The sequence below is a fragment of the Carassius gibelio genome, chromosome B20 (assembly GCF_023724105.1).
Source record: "Carassius gibelio isolate Cgi1373 ecotype wild population from Czech Republic chromosome B20, carGib1.2-hapl.c, whole genome shotgun sequence".
Classification (NCBI taxonomy): domain Eukaryota; kingdom Metazoa; phylum Chordata; class Actinopteri; order Cypriniformes; family Cyprinidae; genus Carassius; species Carassius gibelio.
In genome coordinates this window covers 27,737,347-27,755,849 of record NC_068415.1, presented here as the reverse complement: position 1 = coordinate 27,755,849, position 18,503 = coordinate 27,737,347, and the positions used below count along the sequence as shown (strand labels likewise).

The 18,503-nt window shown below is 39.8% G+C and overlaps 1 protein-coding gene across 2 annotated transcripts in view; it reads left to right on the top strand.

The window, feature by feature from the left end:
- rev3l (REV3 like, DNA directed polymerase zeta catalytic subunit) overlaps positions 1–18,503 on the top strand; it is a 105,321-nt gene that overhangs the window by 63,535 nt on the left and 23,283 nt on the right. The window contains exons 9-13 of one of the 2 annotated variants that reach the window (XM_052585847.1): positions 4,851–4,980; positions 6,725–6,848; positions 7,581–7,827; positions 14,108–14,250; positions 14,350–18,181. In XM_052585847.1, the coding sequence (XP_052441807.1) occupies positions 4,851–4,980; positions 6,725–6,848; positions 7,581–7,827; positions 14,108–14,250; positions 14,350–18,181 (4,476 nt within the window). Of the gene's footprint in view, positions 1–4,850; positions 4,981–6,724; positions 6,849–7,580; positions 7,828–14,107; positions 14,251–14,349; positions 18,182–18,503 lie in introns of those variants that run through there. The other variant, XM_052585846.1, reaches the window with a different exon arrangement.

The window sequence follows — 18,503 nt, the reverse complement described above, 5'->3', positions numbered from 1 at the left end:
ATGAGTCTGTCAAGCTATAACATAAATCAACCATTAATAAAACTAACTCACTCCAAAATCAAATCGTTGGGCATGAACAAATATTGTAATAACATTACAGAACTCTTGTATGAAAATTAGCTTTGTTATATTTACCTGCTATTTTAGTAATATTGATTTTGGCTATGACAGTTCTACTGGTAATCTTCCCTGATGTCCCTCTCTTTCGCGTCGTGGTTTTGCGCCCGCTATTTCCCATGAGATTTTACTCAGCCTCTCCATTGAAGCCAATGCGGTGGCGTCATCAACTTTGATGCTGGCCGTGGTCAATCCTTTCTTTTTAAGGTCCTCCATCACTTCCGCTGGACTATTATATACAATGGGACCATCTTCAAAAAATACCCGAAGTTTGGCTGGAGGCGGTGTCTGGAAACGGAGACCTTTTTCTTTGAGTAGTTTCCTTACAGGAGTGTATGCCTTCCTCTTCTTTTGGGTCTCCGCGGGGTAATCCTGGTCAAAGTACACTCATCTCCCTTTCAAGTAAACTTCCCTCTTTTTCCATGCTGAACGGAGGACCAGTTCTTTAATCCTATATTCAAGAAAGTAAATGACAACCGATCAAGGATTCGCATTTGGCGGTGGCTTGGGGCCGAGCGCCCTGTGACAGCGCTGTATCCCAAGGTCAGGATTGGAGAGTGACAATTCCGTCTTGATAAAACTTTCAACAAACTCATGTATGCTGTCTCCTTCGGCCTCCTCCGGGATTCCGTATAGGCGTATATTGTTTCGCCGCGATCTTGCTTCAAGATCTGTTAGCTTAGTTTGCATTTTTTGTTGAATGTCAAGGGTTTGTAGAAGCACGTCCCTAGCCTCGGTACTCCACTCTTCCAAATCCGCAACTCGGTGTTCGGCTTCCTCCACTCTATTCACCGTGTCTTTCAAATCTTTGGCGATTTCGTCCAGTTTAAGATTAATGTCCGTTTTCAGGCTTCCCAAGTCAGTTTTCCAATCTCTGGTTAAAGTCTCTTGAAAGTAGTTTAGTTCTATCTTCACGTCAGATCGCATAGCCTTAATTTCAGAATATATAGCACTGACGCAAACTTGCATTGTATCTGCTGCCTCTTGTTCGCCAGCATTGCACTCGTCGTAATTTTCCGTCGTTTGCCTCTAGCTTTTCGTTGTTTCTCCCCCTCCATCTTTGTTAATCAATTACACAGTGTAAAATTAATTTAAACTGGGGAGTATAACCGACTTGTCTGGGAGCTCTCAATTTACGCTGCCACTCTCCACGACGCCATACCGGAAGTCCATACTGAGTTTTTTACACTGTTAAAGAGTTGGATTCCCATGCTAAACATGGACAAAGTTTCAAAAATTAAGTTGTACTTTGAAGGAGTATTTTTGTTCCAAAAAAAACCTCTTCCGGTTTGTCACAAGTTTCGGAAAGTCTTTTTCGAGTATGGGTCTGTGTGACGTTAGATGGAGCGGAATTTCCTTATATGGGTCCTAAGGGCACGTCTGCCGGAAGAGCGCGCGCTCCCGTATAGCAGAGCAGAGACATTCACTGATCAGAGCAAGAGCGAAATGTCACACAAGAAATGTGTTTTTGGTTGCCAGGGCAAGACAACCCTGCAGAGATTACCAAAAGAGAAACAGCATTAAGGGACCAGTGGATAGAGTTGATTTTTACAAAGCATCAACGGAGTTGTGCAAGTGTTTTTGTTTGTTCCCTGCATTTCGAAGATGCTTGTTTTACAAACAAGGCCCAGTTTGACACTGGATTTGCGTATCGTTTATTTCTTAAGGATAATGCAGTCCCAACGAAAAAGGGTCACGATCGTGTGTTGGAACCGCATGCGGTGAGTAAAACTGCTTCAAATATCTCTGTGTTGTTAACTTAGCTATCGGCGCGTAAGCACATCAAGTAAACAGTATGCGATGTTGTCATCAAACTGCACTTTCCACATGTACAGCGTAAAAAAAAAAAAAAAAAAAAGACGACATAAAGTGGAACTTAGTCATTTTCCAAAACCGCTAAGCAAATATATACAGTTTCAGTACATACCACATAGAGACGCCTTTGCTGATGCTGCTCTTGTTAAATTTCAGCCTCTGGATCTGTGTCACAGCTTCCAAACGCTCTCAACGCAAAAGCCTACTCGCGCTCGTGATTCTTTAGCTCCGCCCACACGTCACGCCTCTAGGCGCTCGTGTTTTTCCGGGAAAAATCTGTACAGACTATCTTTCTCTTAAAAATATAATAAAAATAAAGACTTTTTGGAGTTATGAAGGATGGAGTACTACTCTATAGGTACTCAAGATTAACAGGATATTGAGTGAAAACGAGCATTTCACCCCCCCCCCCCCCTTTAATTATAGACACTGAATCATGTACATTTATTTCCTACTGTAAATATATTATTTTTTCCAAAAACTGATTCTTATGACTGGTTTTGTGGTCCAGGGTCACATTTCCTAAGTTGTGGTTCTATCAGAAAGGGGACTCTGAAAGACTGAGGTTCCATTTCAGGCTCATGCAGTTCCAAACAGTTGTTATATTAAGCTTTAATTATGTATTATTTTTCCATCAGGTAAAGTTAGGTATGTTGTCAAATGTGGAATTCAGCATAACTAACTGCAAGGGTTATTGGCTGCAGTTAATCAGTGAGACAGCTGAATGTGTTTAATCAACTATTACATGCTTTTTAGAGTCTAATGTCCGAAAACGCTCCCTATCCACTATATAGTGCACACTATATGGGGTGTCAGCCATTTTGTAGTGCTGTCCGAATTCTGAGTGAACTACTTCATTCCCTACATTTACCCATTACTTTTTACCCAAAATTCATTCTGATTTCAACCGATGTACACTCGCTAAAGCACTATTTCCCACAATCTAATGGTGTAGTACCAATACGAGAGCGGGGAGCGAGCGCGTTTGAATGAGAGATTAAATTTACATCTTTATTATTTCTGTTTTAATGTTTTTCCTACATTATTTATATTAAAATATGTTATGTAGGCAATAACTCAAAGTTTAATCTTTGACTAATTTACTGAGGTGGCATTGTTGTTAACTTACAAAAATAATGATAATTTAGTGGATAATTTAAATTTTTTAGTTAATAACAGGTAGTGTATTCTGATGTAAAATTAACGGTCACCTGAGGATGCTCTACAACCATCTTATCTGAGCTCAAAACGCTGCTTGAACGAGTGCCAAGATACTAAAAAGAATAAATACATAATTATGAACGTGTTTATGTGTGTTTATTTTTGTTCTCAGTACGTTATTTTAATAGCATTTAATGATTATGAACATAAAAGCATTACAAAAAAATAATAATAATTATATACCATCGATGAAACCACAAAGCTGACGTGGAGGTATGTATAACTGCAATATAAAGTAATTTAGAGTATTATTGCTATTAGTATTATTTTCTAAAATTAAGTACATGTAATATAAAAGTACATATGGCAATGTTTTGGCAACAGCTCCAAGTCTCACGCGCAGTGTAGGCAATACGTCACTGTCCGAATCTGTTCACTTATTTATTTGTTCACTCTTTCCTGATATAGTGAACTCAACTGCCATACACTATATAGGGATTAGTGAATGAGTGAGCGATTTCAGACACAGCATAAGGGTATGGAACAATAACATTTGTGGTAGTGGTGACAGGCAGTCAGTACCTCTCTGCAAGTAAAATCCAGACCAAACATTTACAAGTAGGGGTGCTCCGATCACGATCGCCGATCGTTATGCGCATCTCGTCAGTAAAGCCGGTTCTCTAATCAGCCTTTAATTCCATCAGGTGCGTGATTTCACATAGAGCAGCTGTTACTACACAGAGCCATTGTTAATAGAGAAGATGCGCAAATCCACTTCATTTTCAGCGTTTTTTGGCGCATCTTCTCAGTTAACAACGGCTCTGTGTAGTAACAGCTGCTCTATGTGAAATCACACACCTGATCGAATTAACCGCTGATTATAGAACCGGCTTTACTGACGAGATGCGCATTAACGATCAGCCGATCGTGATCGGAGCACGCCTATTTACAAGGCAAAATAAACTATTTTCTTCACAAAGAAAGCAACATTAAACTTCAGGAAGAGTCAAGGCCAACATAACAAAAACATCCCACTAACTATAAATGAAAAACAGTCTACACAAGCTGCATCTGAAATAAAAATAAAAAGGCTTAGCCTTCTTCTTTTTTAACATAAAACAAAGAAATGGGGGGGGGGGGGGGGGAGTGCATAAGGTACGAAAATGGCTGCCACTTCTAGTCTTAAACCTTACAGTTTTAAAGGACAGAATTTAATTATTATAGATTATTATGACATATTGTGACAATTATAGTAGACAACCATATTACACAGTTTCTCTTGTCATTTAGGGTTACATTAACATTACTTAAGAAATACAACAACATAGCACTAGCCAACAGAGGTATGTGCACTTCAGTCCTCCACACTAAAGTTTAATGAATCAGCTTAGCTTTTATCTTGGGTCATTGTTGATTGTTGGTAACAATAATAAATGACCAATCTTGAGCTCCACCCAACATGATGACAGAGTCTCAAGAAAAGAGAAAATACAAAGAAGGAACAAAATACAAATATACCCCTTCACAAATCAAATGTATAACATACGAAAAAAATAAAATGTATGTCTTAGAACATAACATAGATGCATACCCCACACATGCATAAACCCCCCCCCCCCCCCCCCCCCACACACACACACGCTCCCCTTCATCACTGGTGAAGGTGTAAGGATGCTAATAGTTGGAATGAATGTTTGCTACATTGAATTGCTTGAAAGTGGGCAGGTAGAGAGCTTGATGTTTATCCTGTTTTGTAGGACTCAAACTGGGTCTGAAGTTGAATCTTTCCCTGACTTATCAATCTATCCGGATGTGCTGAGCCCAGATGACTTGCCTTGTATACCTGCCAGCCAAGTGGATGTGCATCAAGATGCATTTAAAGGTGAGGTGCACAGTGTCAAGTAACCCATTGACAACATATACAATTACTCTCTCAAATATAACAATTCGATATAACAATATGAAAGGATTTATTACTGATTTCCAGCTGTAGAAATTTTAAAGACCGTGTTGACCGCTTTAGTTTCTAGTCGAGTCTAGACGAAATTTTAGTACGCTTTTATGGTGGCTCTGAACTGTCAGAACAAAACCTCTGAAAATGCTTGCTACAGATGCGCAAAACAGATCGAACCCCTTCCTAATCTTTTTTAGACGGACGAATATTTCGGAGGCAGTATGAAAATGTGATGAAATGCGAAATTTGCCTTTCATTTTAATAATTCTGTAAATGTATAAAGTTAAAGTTTCACTGAAATGCACTTTTATGGGTTTTGTTATGTTTTGCAAGATGCTGTTCTACTACTACATCACATGGTAGTCATTTCAGTCAATGTCAAGACACACAAGTCATGTAACCTTTGTTTCTAAAACAGCTGTAACTAAGAACATTCATTTCTGTTGCAAGACCAAAAATTTCATCCAGTTTGAACAGGTTATTTTAAGTACAGGTACACCTTGGAGAGTACTCTTATGGTGGTTCAAACCAGACGCGAATAGATCGTCTGTTGCGAGTGAGTTCAATGTTAAGTCAGTGCAAAGATGCAAATAGACAACCTGTGGTGGTGCAAATTGAGCGTTTTGGGCATTTTGACGCGATTTGTGCGAAATGCACAAGTTAACAAATATGATCTTTGCTGAAATTTTGCGCCGAAACGACAATGGTGGACAAATTATCATCGCTGTATGTGCATACCCGGAGCTGTTACTTGATACTTCTTCATACTTTTACAGAAACAGGAATAAAAAGGATCTTGCTTGTGTATATATAACATATTAATAGATTAATTGAATAAAGACCAAAGATTAGATTTACCCCAAACAAGTTATATTTCATCTTGAACCACTAAAGAGACATCAAAGCCAGCAGCACATGTCAGAAGGTCTAGCCGAGGTGGGACTGCTCTACGCGGATACATGATCACCAAGCTCCTGCTGATCTCATGGAGCTCATCTCCGAAAATGTGACGCTGTTTTTATAAATAAACCGCATATTTGAGTTTAAAACAACTACATTCTCTCCTGAAATACTTTTAAAACTACATTTCATGACACGATAAAAGGTAATATTTTGAAAATTATCCGAATAAAAATGGTGGTTGAAAATGCTGAGTGAACTCAACTGGCAGAAGCCCCCCCATGATCTGTGGTTAAGTTAATTTCACACGCGAATGAAGCGTATAAACCCAAAATGTTCAAGTGTCCAACTATGTGCGAATAGCATGATTTATTTACGCAAGTCGCGTCTGGTGTGAACGCCAAATTGTCCTGTCCTAGATAGTCCTGTCCTAGTCAGTGAGGACTTCATCACTACAGTACTATATATTTTTTATTTGTGTGTATCTTTAAATGCAAATGAGTTTCTGCACTCTGTGCACCCTTTCCAGAAAAGTGCTGTGCCTTTACAGTTCATGCCTTGGATACTATGGCAACAATGAAAAAAACATCTGCTTGTTTTTGATTGTAATCTCTATTGTACTCATGTGACATAAAAAAAAAAAAAAAAAAAAAAAAAAACTTATAAGCAGTCCTGGTGTTTGACAGCAACTTTTGTACACTAAAGGGAAAAAAGCATGATAGGACCCCTTTCATTGTATTGAATGTATTAAAAATGTTTTCCTTGTTTACCATATAGGCACAAAAAGACGGGAAAGATGCTGAAGTGGCAGTTGTTGATGAAGAGGCCATTTTAAGTTTGTTGGAAAACAGTCAGACCTTCCTCCCTCATTCTCAGGGACCCAACCAATCAGCAATACTTGGTACTGAGACTATCACGACTAATATATCTGTTTCCATAAGCAAAAACTCTTACCTTTTCCCTAAATTGTTTTCACACTGCAATTTTTTTCCTTAATCAACAAAAAATATAAAAAATATTTTTACTGAGATTCAAACATACAGCAAAATATATTACTCTAGAACAGTGGTCACTAACATGTCGATAGCAAACGACTGACAGATCTTCATCACTGTCCCAGTAGATACCGAAAATAACAGTGACATAAGTACAAAAAATTCTTACATTTCGCCATTCTTTGTTCTGTATTTGTTTTGTTTTTATACTTATTTTTCTGATATTTTCGGGAGTGACTAGGACAGTGAACAGAGACTAGAGACGTTGAAGACGAGCTCAAAGAGGAGAAAATACTGTAACAGGCAGAGAACAACAGCTCACGGTGTTCACAGTGGTCGAAATAATATAATGGGAGCAGGAAAAAGTGAATTTCAAAATGCATTCTCTTAAAACAAATCTTAATATATTTTAATATGTTACATACTTTTCATATTAACCCATGTTTTTGATATGTATACTGGAAACAAATACTGACGAAGAAAAAAAAATTGCAGTACTTTGTGTCTATATCTTTATTGATCACAATTTTGTTTTGCATGTTGTGTACATATGCATAATTCGTTTTTTTCTCTTGTACAGTGCATGATCTAATTATATTTTCAAGTTTATATTTACATTTTCCACAATGTTTTAACAGACAGCAGTGAAGACCAGGCTTTGGTTGATCTGTTTGAAGCGTTGGCTGATGATGGATTTAGAACCGACAGGTCCAGAGCAGTGTCCCAGCAGTTGTCTGGGATTGCTAGTTATGTCTGTAACAGTGATGATGAGGAAGCTGGGCCTGAGCTGGAGAAAGAGGAATCAGAGCTCAGTAGAATCATGTCCCAAAGATGGGACTGTGACATGCCAGGACCTTCTGCTGCACAAAAGTCACCAGACATCCCGTAAGCATTGTTGGAATTGTCTATCAAATTCTTTTAATTCTTTTTTTTTTTTTTTTTTACATTTGTTTATTGATTTTCAAGTGACATAACAAAATCAAGAGGTAACAAATCGGGTGTCAAGACAGTGTCAAGTACAACTGACAAGAAAAAATAAAATAAAAATAAATAAAAGATAAGGAATAATAGTAATAGTTTAAATGGTATAATTTTCTTTAAAAAACAAAAAAACCCAAGAACAAATAAACAGAACAAACCAAAAACACAAAATGGTCACCACCCACTAAATAAAAGTCCAATATGTTCACTTACACATAGATTAATAAAAGCATCACAGCATTCTACAAATTCACTCAAGAAGAAACTCACAATTAATAGACAATCAGGGTGACTACTCTGGAATAGCCGTAAAAGTCAATCCCTCAACATGTGCAAAAAATGGACCCCAAGTTTTATTAAACTTTGCAAGAGAACCATGTATCGAGCATCTAACTTTCTCCAACTTCACAAACTGAAGTATGTCCCTGATCCAAGACAAATGAGAAGGCGGTGCAGGAGACTTCCACTTAATAAAATCAAACGTCTAGCCAAAAGGGAGACAAAGGCTACAAAGTCAGCTTTATATTTAGTAAGTTGCAAAGTAGGAGGTAAAACTCCAAACAAAGCCGTACATGCTGTTGGATCAAATTGAACCCCTGTACAAACAGAAATAGAATCAAATATCTGTGTCCAAAAATTAAATAGTGAAGGACAAGACCAAAACATATGGACATGGGTAGCTGGAGCCTGATGACATCTAATGCACGTGGGATCGACATCATTATAGATTTTGGAAAGCCTCACTTGAGTGAAATGGGTACGATGTAGAATCTTGCACTGGATCAGACCATGTCTGGCACAAATAGATGAGGAGTGAACCCGATGCAAAATGGCAACCCACAGCTCCTCCGAGATTCCCTCCCCTAGATCCTCCTCCCATTGGGTTTTAATTTTATGCTGCGGGGTAAGCTGCAAAGAATAGATGAGATTGTATAAACGGGAAATCGCACCCTTAAGGGTAGGCAATGGGGTTAAAAAGGAGTCGATTAGAGAGGCCACTGGGAGATTTGGGAAATTGGGGCTAAGATTGCGAATGAAACTAAGAACTTGAAGATATCTAAAAAAAATGCTGTTTAGGCAAATGGAATTTATCTGAGAGTTGCTGGAAGGATGCAAATGTACCAGCAATATACAAGTCCCTAAATGCCTTGATGCCATAATCAGACCACAAAGAAAAAGGCCCATCAATTAAGGAAGGATGAAAAACAGGGTTAGCTGATAAAGGTGCTAGGAAAGAGAAGGTCTGTAAAACAAAATGGCGTCGAAATTGCTTCCAAATTTTAATAATGGATTTAACTAAAATATTGTTGCAAAAAGGGGAGGGAGAAAAGCTAAGAGGAGCGTGAATGAGGGCAGTCAACGAAGCAGGTTTAACAGAAAACATCTCCATACTCAACCATGTAGGAGGAACTGGTGCCCCCTCCAGAGAAATCCAAAGCTGAATTACTCTAAGGATGGAAGCCCAGTAATAAAACCTCAAGTTGGGAAGGGCCAAGCCCCCAAGGGTCTTAGGTCTCTGCAACAGCTCCTTTCGCAAACGAGGGAACTTCCTGTTCAATATAAACTCAGTGATTAACTTGTCTAATTTTTGAAAAAAAGACTGAGGAAGAAAGATAGGTATGCACTGGAAGAGATAGGACAATTTGGGGAGGATATTCATCTTAACCGAATTGACCCTGGCCATAAGGGAAAGAGGCAACAATGACCACCGCTGAAAGTCCATCCGTATCTGATCTAACAAAGGGGCAAAATTATAATCAAACAAATCTTCAAATCGGTCTCTAATCTGGATACCAAGGTATTTAAAGCCAAATGGGACAATTTTGAATGGGAAACCCTGAGCCGCATTTTGGGCATCTTGATTTAAAGGAAACAGCTCACTCTTGTCCAAATTTAGTTTATAGCCTGAAATCTGACCAAATGACCTAAGAATGTCAAGAGCAGCTGGAACAGAGACAGAGAGATTGGACACATATAGTAATAAGTCATCTGCATAGAGGGAGACCTTCTGTTCAAGACCATATCTTGTTATTCCAGTGATGCGTGGCTCTGAATGAAGCGCAATAGCCAGAGGTTCAATAGCAACAGCAAATAAAAGAGGACTCAGAGGACAGCCCTGACGAGTGGAGCGGTGCAAAGGGAAATAATCTGAATGGGTGTCATTAGTTCTGACAGAAGCCACAGGGGATGAATAGAGCAACTTAATCCAAGAAATGAACTCCTGGCCAAAACCAAATTTCTCCAAAGCGTAAAAAAGATAGTTCCACTCCACTCTATCAAAAGCCTTCTCCGCGTCTAATGAGATTACGGCTTCCGGCCCCATTGAGGTGGAAGGATTATAAACAACATTGAGAAGTCGTCTGAGATTAAAGAACCCATGTCTGTTCTGGACAAAACCTGTCTGATCAGCAGAGATTATCAAAGGCAAAACTTATTCCAGTCGCAGAGCAAATAATTTAGACAGAAGTTTTACATCTACAGGTAAAAGACTAATTGGACGTTAACTTGGACAGGAAACAGGGTCCTTATTCTTTTTTAAAAGTAACGATATGGAGGCCTGATTAAGAGTGTGAGGTAATTTAGAAAGAGTAAAAGATTCATTGAACATTTCTAACAAAACTGGTGCTAATTTATTAAAAAAGGTCTTGTAAAACTCGGTCAGAAAACCGTCCGGACCTGGACATTTTCCAGACTGCATAGAAAATGTTGCCCTTTTAAGTTCATCTATGGTGATCGGACCCTCTAACTGCTCAGCAATATCAGCATCTACCATAACCAACTCCAGTGAGTCAAAAAAACTCTTCAGGGCTGACATATCAGACCCAACCTCAGAATTATATAGAGAGGAGTAAAACAGTTTAAACTGATCATTAATTTTTTTAGGATCGGTTGTTACACCTGGAGGAGTATGAATTTGTGGAATCTGCTGAGAGGAGGAAGCCTGTCGAAACTGATGGGCCAAAAGTTTGGTCGCCTTATCCCCAGATTCATAATAACAATATTTAGCCTTAAATAAGAGCTCCTCAATCTCTTTAGTAGAAAGAACATCAAACTCAGCCTGAAGAGAGAGACGATCCTTATATATGTTAGGGGATGGGGAGAAAGCATAGATATTATCAAGCTGGGAGATTCGTAACCTCAAATCCTTTAATTTTTTTTTTCCGTTGTTTGTTCTCATAGCTGCTGTATGAAATAATTTCACCTCTAATGTATGCCTTCAAAGTCTCCCAAAGAAGGGAGGCTGAGATCCCTTGAGTTCTGTTGGTAGTAAGAAAAAATTCAATTTGATTAGAAACAAACTTAACAAAATCCTCATTAGATAGCAAGCGCGTATTGAGACGCCACGGGGGGCAAATACGTTCACGCTCCTGTATGAATAACTCCAGTGTGGTCGGAGCATGATCTGATAATAGAATAGTATCATAAGAGCAAGACTGAACAGAATGGAGAAAACTGTTTTCCAGGAGAAAATAATCAATACGAGAAAAGGAGTGATGTACATGAGAAAAAAAAGAATACATTTTACCAGACGGATTAAGAAAGCGCCATGGATCAGAGACTGAGAACTCATCCATAAAGGATAAAATGGTCTTAGAAGACCTCGAGGGCACACCTGGTCTAGTAGAAGAACGATCTAATACAGGATTAAGCCAACAGTTGAAGTAACCCCCCATAATAAGTAGATGTGTGGACATGTCAGGTAATTTGGCGAACAATTGATGGAAAAAATTGTCGTCGTCCCAGTTTGGACCATACACATTGGCCAGAATCACAGAATTACTATATAGCTGTCCCGTAACAAACACAAACCTCCCATTGGGGTCAGCTATTACATTAGAGCACACAAAAGGAACCGATTTATGAATCAAAATTGCAACACCCCTAGATTTAAAATTAAAACTAGAATGAAATTCTTGACTGACCCACCTCCCCTTTAATCTGATATGGCTGGAAGATTTTAAGTGAGTCTCTTGAAGGAAAACAATATGGGCACCTAATTGTTTAAGATGGTGAAGAACTTTGCTACGTTTAATAGGCTGATTTAAACCATTACAGTTCCAGCTAACAAATTTGAGTCCTGTCCCTGAATGTCGTGGCATCCTAGACTGCTGCATGCTAGTCAAGTATTAGTATACACTGCAGCATGGAATGTATGAATGTAACAGTCACAGAAATAAATTAAAACATGGGCGACCTGACTAACCAAAATACAAAACACACAGCGAGAGAAAAAAAGAGAACTCCCCACACCCCCACCCACCACCCCACGAGCTGAAGCATCTTCCCAAACAAGACGCGAGCAAATCCTACAAACTAACGAAAACATCCTAGCATGCTCCTTTAACAGAACAAACCAGTAGTGCACATGCGAGTTGTAATAAAGCATAAAATAAATATATAAACAAACACAGTATCAAAATATGAAAAGTGACTCAAGTCCAAGTGTCACAAACCTAAAGCAGTGCAGTTTACCAACAGAAAACGGGTTAAATTAACTCCGTTTACCAAACAGACTGCCAGCCGCTTTCAAATTGTAGCTCCAGAAGAGACACCAGACTTTAAGTTCACCTTGACAAAGTCCATTGCAGTGGCTGGGTCCTCAAAGTTGTGTGTAGCTCCACCGGGAAGAGTCATCTTCAAAATCGCAGGAAACATCAATCCAAACTTCACTCCAGGACACGAATGTAACAAACGTTTAACGTCCGTGAATGCAGCACGTTTCTTCGCAACTGACGAAGTATAGTCAGGAAAGAGAAACAGTCTTTTACCTTGGTGGAGAAAAGGGCCTCGCTGGCCCGGCGTTAAATGTCATTCCTCATGTGAAAAAAGTGCACACGAATCACAAAGGGTCGGATCGGAGAGTGCGATGCGCCCAATCGAGCAGGGGCAACTCCTCCAACCGAGGGAGTCCAACAGCAGCTGGGCAATAAATTCAGTAGGGCGCCCACCTTCGGCCCCCTCCGGCACACCTACCCTCTACCCTCCAGGTCTTCACACTTATCGGTCAGCTGTTTAACCTCGGCTTTTAGCGTGGAAACTGTTGAATCCAGTGAAGTTAGCAGGTCACTGTGGTCAGTGCACGCGCGCTGCAACTCCGTAATAACTTGATCATGGGAGCTGAGTTTTTGTTGCATCGGTTCAATTGCGTGCCTAAGCTCCTCTCTTACCGAAGAAATGTCCGCTCGAAGCTCGCATGACAGCGAGTCTATTTTGCCGCAAATATCCCCTTTCAACTGATCTAACATAGCCCGGAGATGATCCAAATTGGGCGCACACTCGGGGTCCGTGACTAACTTCAGCGGAGATGCAGGCTCAGTCGAGGGAGAAGCCTTATTAGCACGGCCTGTGCGAGCCGAGTTTCCACGTGCAGCTGCCATTGTCGGTTGAAATTCCCCCAAAACACTCCAAAACTGACAAAGTAATCGTCACAATTTTGCACCAGCCTAATTAGTGAAAAGAAACTGTATTAAAGAGTTAAGATAAACACAAACTCGCGGAGCGAAATGGAGACACGTCCTACATATTCGGTGTCCAACCACGCCCCCAAATTCTTTTAATTCTTGTTTGAATTAATTATATTGTTATTTTAAATACATTATGCAGTTCTTATTATATGTTATTAAATGGTCAGTCAGGTTTATTTGAGCAGAAAGATTAACTTATTATTAGAGGTCGACCGATATATCGGGCTGATATTTGTAATTTTTTAATATATCGGCATCGGCCGATATCTGTGTTTAGTAGCACCGATCAGTCAGGCACCTCAGCGGGCAGCCCGTGTTATTGATGTGGTGGAAAGTGCTGCTGCCACATGTGAAGGTAATTGAGAATACGTTTAGAAATGTTGTGCATCCACTTATTATTAGTGTGACATTTTATCATGCAAATAAAGGGGAAAACTTCAAGATATCAGCCCTAAAAATCGGCAGCACATATCAGCCATCAGCTGACCCTGACCTCTAAACATCGGCATCTGCTATAGAAAGACCCATATCAGTCTACTTATTATACATCATCATATCCTATCTCTACTTATTATACCTTTCTTAACAGGCATTCAGAATAGACCTTTGGAAAACACTGGCTGTCCACAACAGATGGTGCCTGTGTGATGTTATACCTTTTGTTTATTTAAATTGATGGCATGTTGTTTAATCATAATCTGTGTTGCCTTCCCTCACAGATTATGTATGAAAGAAGCAAACGAAAGCTCCAGTGAAGAGCAACAGGCCTCATCAGATGAAGAATTATATTGGAAGGGAAACAGTGCTCTACTTACTGATCTGTCCATTCCACAGTTGGATGGAGCTGCAGATGAGAATAGTGGTAAGTAGAATTTTAATTAATTTAATTTAATGAATTACAACGAAAAGTATGATTGCTTTTGGTGCAGTGGTGTATACATACTTGTCATGTTTCCTGTAGATTCATCAATAACAGACAAGGAATCCCGGACACGCTCGTCACTTAAAGCACCAGATAAGATCCTTGGAAGCAGAAATGTTTTTCCAAATGAAGCTGTTTGTATGGAGCCACCATCTTCTGCTAAAATTGTTATTGAATACAAATGTGCTGAGCAGAAACTCAATCAAGAGGATTTAGCAGAAAGGCATTTAAAAAGTGAAGAGGCAAATGAATATTCAACTGGATTAAGAGTTAACAAAGAGATGCCATATATCCCACCAGTTAAACACCCAATTCCTTTTAAGACTGCAAATTTACCTAAACCTGGTGCTGAAAAAATAGGTGTACACTCTTTATACACTGATGAAAACCAAGCCACTGGCCTTAATCAGCCAGATCCTGATGATTCAATTTTTGGAAACTCTAAACTTGACCAGAGCATAAGAAATTCTACCAGTATTAAAAATGTGGAAAAAAAAAATTTATCCATCCCCAAGAATCACAAGAGCTTCTTTGTATGTTACTCTGAGCTGATGAACTGCCCCACCAAGACTGAAATACAACTCAGTCCAAATGACTGCAGAAGACCTGTGATACATTTTGACCAGACACAAAGCCCTATGGAAGACAACCAAGCTTTGGGCCCTCAAGAAGGTGACACAGGACAGGATAAAAAAGAGGAAGATGTCAGCAAACTAAAAATAAGGTACGAGGATTACCAAGAGAATAAAACTGAGAGGACAATTGTGGCACAACAGGAGGCACACTACAAATTTTTTCCCAGCGTTATTCTGTCTAATTGCCTCTCCAGACCCATCAAGAAACAGACAGGGAGCAAGACTGGGGATTGTTGCTCTACCTTAGACCCTCCTGAGCAGCGAAGGTCAAGGTTAAAGTTGATCAAAAAGAAGACAACATTGGGTCAAAAAAGGGTAAGTCCTGTGAGGACCCCGTCTCCTATGAAAGAAGAAGGCACAGCACTTCTTTCCAACACTGTAGGCTCTCTTAACCAGAAAGAAATGTATAAGGAGGTTGACATGGACATTTCAGATCCACCAACCATTGAAGGTTTGATCAAGAACTCAGTAGAGGATGATCTTGCAGATATTCCAACGAAAATCTCTTGCACCAAGGTGTCCAGTTTACCAGGTAGCAAATATACCTTGCGGGCAAAAAGGAAAATGACTTTTGACGGTGAAAATGGAGATCAGGCAAGTTCTGGTTCTTTCAAACAAGCTTTGGTGCAACATGAAGGCCTTAAGGGCAAAGATCATGTCTTTAGCCAAAAAAAGAGGAAACTGACTAAAAAAGAGCCACCAATCATCATTAAATATATAATCATTAACAGATTCAAGGGTCAGAAGAACATGTTAGTGAAGATTTCTAAAATTGACACTGATGAAGCTTGCACTGTTTTAACACCAGAAAAGCTTGCCAAATACAAAAGACTTGCTCCTCTCAAAGAATTCTGGCCAAAAGTGCCAGAGTCTACAGCAGTGAAGTACCCACTACTTGAGCCAAAAGTAAAGAAGTGTCCCAAACGAAAGGCTAAGGTGAACCCAGTGTCAAAGAGAACTGGCACCTCTCCAAAATCTAGGTTTCCACGAGCTGGTAAGACTAGGAGGGTGAAGCATGCAAAAGCACTGATAACTTTACCGAAATTACCCCCTCCATGCCCTTGTTATAATGAGTTCACTGATGACTGCTGTACAGAGTATTCTGATGTGATGGTGGAGTTGGGTTATTTGTCAGAAAGAGCCTCAAGTCCTACTGATTCAACCCCACCTAGGTGTTGGTCTCCTACTGAGCCCTTACTGGAATCAAATTCAAATCTAATAAACCCACATAATGATCCATGTCTAGGTGAAGTACTAGCTCCAAAACCATACCAAAGAGGTATTTGGGATAGAAGCAGAACACCCAGGTCTAAAAAGACTTCTGCTACCAGACCAAAAAGAAAAGCTAATACTTCAACAAAGTCAGTGAATAAAGATTCAGTGAAATCTGTGGACTCAAAGAGGAAAGGTATTCGAATGGCTTCAAGGAGACATAAGAAACGTTGTGAAAGTATTGAAGGAATCCCTTTGGAAGATGACACCTCTACCTCTCAGAAAGACAGGATGCTGAATGAGAAGCAAGTCCCAAAAAGAAAGCAGGTCCGAGATGAGGAGAGTGATAATTCACAGGCTCTACATTCTGTTAATAATGCACCTATTACTTCCTCATCTGATGACTTAACTCCTTATCAGGATCCCAGTTCTCTAAAAAGCAGTCAAGAGGACTTTACTATTAGTTGTTCAGGCTCTCAAACAGTGGTCACTAGCCCTGGAAAAAAATCTAATCAAGATGTTGTTTTTGTCTTCAATGCCTTTGCCTCAAATGAATTACAGAAGGACACAGAGATTGTTCTCAATCCCTGTATTGAAAAATCTTTAAATCGTATTCTTTCCCCTTCCACCAAGAAGGTAGGACATCCATGTTCCGTCATCACATACAGCAATTCAAAATCACAAAATATGAGTCAAGATGGGACTGTCACAAAAAATCTATATGAATTAAAGTCAGAGGTCTCTGACCATGAAGAGAACACCAGAACTGTACAGCATTTGCAGTCAACCAGAAAAACGACCATTAAATCAAGAAGACTGCAAACAAAAAAGAAAGACACCATAACTTTATTGGATTCTGTCGACTGTAGACCCTCCCTTATGCCCTCTGCTAAGAGTGCAATTAAAGGTGGATTTCACACAGGTCTAACATTGTCCTCAGACCCTAAAATTGACGAAATGTGTGTCACTGAGTTACCTTCTGGGCTTGCTGTGTTGAAGGAACTTGTCCAAAAGAGGCAACTCAAGGCCGGACAGGACCCACATGAAAGCGATCGTGTGACTGAGGAAATGTCTTCTACCAGTCACCCTACTGATATTCCCAAAACAGCCAAATCTAAAACACCTCATTCAGCAACCTCAAGAAAACCAAGGGGTGCAAGAACAAAAGTACCAAAAGAATTACAGTTCAAAATCAGAAGTAAAAAAATTAAACCGGATGATTTGAGAATTGACCATCTTTCATCAGATGATAGTCCTGTGATTTTCTCTGACCCTGGCTTTGACAGCTGTTGCTCAATTGAAGATAGCTTGTCCCCAGAGCTCCCAGACAATTACAGCTTTGATATCAATGCCATTGGGCAAACAGAGTTCTCCAGTCTTTATTCTGGCAACCAGTTTGTGTTAACTGATAGGATCTTGCCTCAGAAGTTCCTCAGTGATGTCAGTCAGGAGGCAATCAATGCCCTTGTTGGGTTAGGCGACAGGACACAAAAGGTGTTTGATGAGAGCAGCAAGCATGAACTGGACTGGCATAAGTCTGGGACTCTAAGTCCAGAACTGTTTGATAAGTCATTTTGTGAAAGTGGCAAAGTTTATTCCAATAAGGTATCTCTTGATTCAGAAAAAATATTTTGCAAAGATTGGGGAGGCTCTTTAGGTAAAATTCATGGCCTTAGCCACTTTCAGGACTTTCACTGTGAAAAGAAAGATGTGTTGCTCGACCCAGAGCCCTTTTCCCCCCTTACTTCTGCTTCTTTTGCTTATAATGGTGTTTCCCCAAATAGTGATCCCCTAGATGGCAGTTCAGCAACACCAAGCAGTTCCCCACAGTCCATCAACTCACTGTCCCAGCTAAAAAATGGAGCTCTGAGTTCAAAGAGTGGGGGAACACACATTCTCAAACCTCTCATGTCTCCACCTACTCGGGAGGAAATCTTAGCTACTCTGATGGATCTGGACCTCTCAGAAGCCACCTACCAGGAACCATTCTGCAGTGACCCATCAGATGCACCCTTGAAGCCAAGGTAACATTTATAATGGTTCACCCGCATGGATTTTGTTTTTGTATATTCTTTTAAAGCTGCAGTCGGTAACTTTTGATGCTCTAGCGGTTAATAAACAAAACTGCTTGCGTCTTGCGGAAGAACATCGTAGCCGGAACTACTTCTCTCTGTTTATGTCTATGAAGAATCACAAAGGTACTGGGTTACTCCGCCGTGGTACCCCCGAAGCAATCTAAAATAGTCCGAATATAAACACTTATTATAGGTGCATCCTAGTGATTCAGGACAAGCCAAAAACACGGTTTGGAAAATGTATTCATGGTGTACTCGCTTATTATATAAA